Raw genomic sequence first — 2,355 nt, forward strand, 5'->3', positions numbered from 1 at the left:
AAAACACTAGTGTCTTGCTATGTTGGTATGCATTTATTTAATTCAGAACAAGGTTAAGTATTTTATATATAGGTAAAGAGAAGCATGTGTAAAACCACTGATATTTTCACTCTTACTCTTTTCTTCTACTTGGGATTTATAACTCATCATTGTCATTCTTGTCCCACATCTTTTCCTCTCTCTATCTAGTCAGAATCTCCTCCACAGAACCCACAGTGTCACTTTCTCTTGAACTTATCCTCCCTTTCTAAAATGGTGAGGCCATGCACTGGCATCCTTTACTTCTATCTTTCCTTCTTCCTCTAAATAACTCATCTTGTCTTCCTAATTTTCAGAGATCAGAAATTTACAACTCAGGTCTTAAAAATTGTTTATATGGATTTTGAAAGAACTTGACAATGCAATCATAGATATGGTATCAATATACTGAGTGATGTCCAAATTATGAAACTCAGTCACTTAATTATTTCATACTAGAGACCTGGTGCACGAATTCGTGCATGGGTGTGGTCCCTTGGCTTGGCCAGCAAGATCAGGCTGATGAGGGCCAGCCAGTTGGGGGGGTGGGGGTGGGGGGAAGGGAATGCAGGAGGTTGGTTGTGGGAACGCATTGATCACCAGAGGGCAGCTCCTGTGTTGAGCATCTGCCCCCTGGTGGTCAGTGTGCAAGATAGCGACCGGACGACGGCTTTTATATATACAGATAGTTAAATAATTTACAAAAAGCCTTTAATTTGTGGTCATATGTGATATATAAATATGAAATAATGACATTTAGAAATACAACAGAACTACCCATTCAAATAAGTAAAAGGATTCTTACTCTGTACAATCTATTTTGGCAATGAAATATAAAACAAAGGAATATGGGTTGTGTTGTGACTGAAATGGTCTCCAAAGGCATACATCAGCCTTTGTCTAGTTTTTTGTTAACTATTAATTGCCCAAGATTAAGTAAGGTCAGTGCCATTTTCCCTAAACAAATGTCTCCTTACTCTCTTCTTTCAGGTTTCATGAGAGTTGTCACTGCTGACAGAGAGAGGCAATGGACAAAGCCAATGACTCTATGGTGTCTGAGTTTGTGTTCCTGGGACTCTCCAGTTCAAGGGAGATCCAGCTTTTCCTCTTCCTCTTTTCCATTGTGTTCTATGTGGCAAGCCTGATGGGAAACCTCCTCATTGTGCTAGCTGTGATCTCTGACCCTCATTTACAGTCCCCCATGTACTTCCTGCTGGCCAACCTTTCCATCAGCGACTTGATGTTTTGCTCGTCCACAGCTCCTAAAATGATTTACGATCTTTTAAGAAAGCGTAAAACCATCTCTTTTGTGGGCTGTGTAGCTCAGATCTTCTTTATCCATGCAGTTGGGGGTACAGAGATGGTTCTGCTCACCGCCATGGCCTTTGATAGATACGTTGCCATATGTAAGCCCCTTCACTACCTGGCCATCATGAACCCACAGAGGTGCATTTTGCTTCTAGTCACTTCCTGGATTATTGGCCTTATTCACTCAGTGACTCAATTGGCTTTTGTTGTAAACCTGCCTTTCTGTGGCCCTAATGAATTAGACAGCTTTTTTTGTGACCTTCCTCGATTTATCAAACTTGCTTGCATAGAAACTTACACATTGGAATTCATGGTTACTGCCAACAGTGGATTTATTTCTGTGGTTTCCTTTTTAATTTTGATCATCTCTTACATCTTTATTTTGGTGACTGTTCAGAAAAAATCTTCAGGTAGCAGTATGTCCAAGGCCCTCTCCACTCTGTCAGCTCATGTCACTGTGGTTGTTCTGTTCTTTAGGCCATTAATCTTCTTCTACATGTGGCCATTTCCCACATCACACATGGATAAGTTCCTGGCAATCTTTGATGCAGTTATCACTCCTTTTCTAAATCCAGTCATCTATACTTTTAGGAATAAAGAGATGAGGAGACTATGCATTCAGTTATGAATTAAAGTTTCTTAAATATACTGAGGATGTATAAAAAGGCAAAGTATACTAGAATTTCAGATGGATATGAACTTGGATATGAACTAAATAAGGAACAGAATGTCACCATCTACTAGTATGTGTTGTGTCCTGTATTTTTTTTTCTTCTCCAAATTGAATTGTGGTGTTAATCTCTGGGCTCTGCGTATATAAGAGACCTAAGACTACAGGTTGTGGCTCTTTTACCAATGGTCTGACCTCTCTTTAGTGGCAATAGAATAAATATAAATGTTAAATAATACTTTTTGAAAGTCAACATATGGCTTATTGTCCATGTTCTATTTTCCCCATTTAAATGGTTTATCTTGCTTTCAAAATAAATGTTAATTTTTTATGTCATTGGATTTATTTATTGTTCTACC

General features: G+C 38.8%; 1 protein-coding gene across 1 annotated transcript; it reads left to right on the plus strand.

Moving 5' to 3' along the window:
* Positions 1–1,045: 1,045 nt before the first annotated feature.
* Positions 1,046–1,954, plus strand: LOC102761202 (olfactory receptor 4F6). Its single transcript, XM_006762719.1, has one exon. It carries the CDS (start codon positions 1,046–1,048, stop codon positions 1,952–1,954), a length of 909 nt encoding a protein of 302 aa, XP_006762782.1.
* The last annotated feature ends 401 nt before the right edge of the window (positions 1,955–2,355 follow it).

This window comes from Myotis davidii, unplaced genomic scaffold, assembly GCF_000327345.1.
Source record: "Myotis davidii unplaced genomic scaffold, ASM32734v1 scaffold5979, whole genome shotgun sequence".
In the NCBI taxonomy this organism is placed as follows: domain Eukaryota; kingdom Metazoa; phylum Chordata; class Mammalia; order Chiroptera; family Vespertilionidae; genus Myotis; species Myotis davidii.

Coding starts and splice junctions, on each gene's coding strand:
- LOC102761202 (XM_006762719.1), top strand. CDS start 1,046: ATGGACAAAGCCAATGACTCTATGGTGTCTGAGTTTGTGTTCCTGGGA.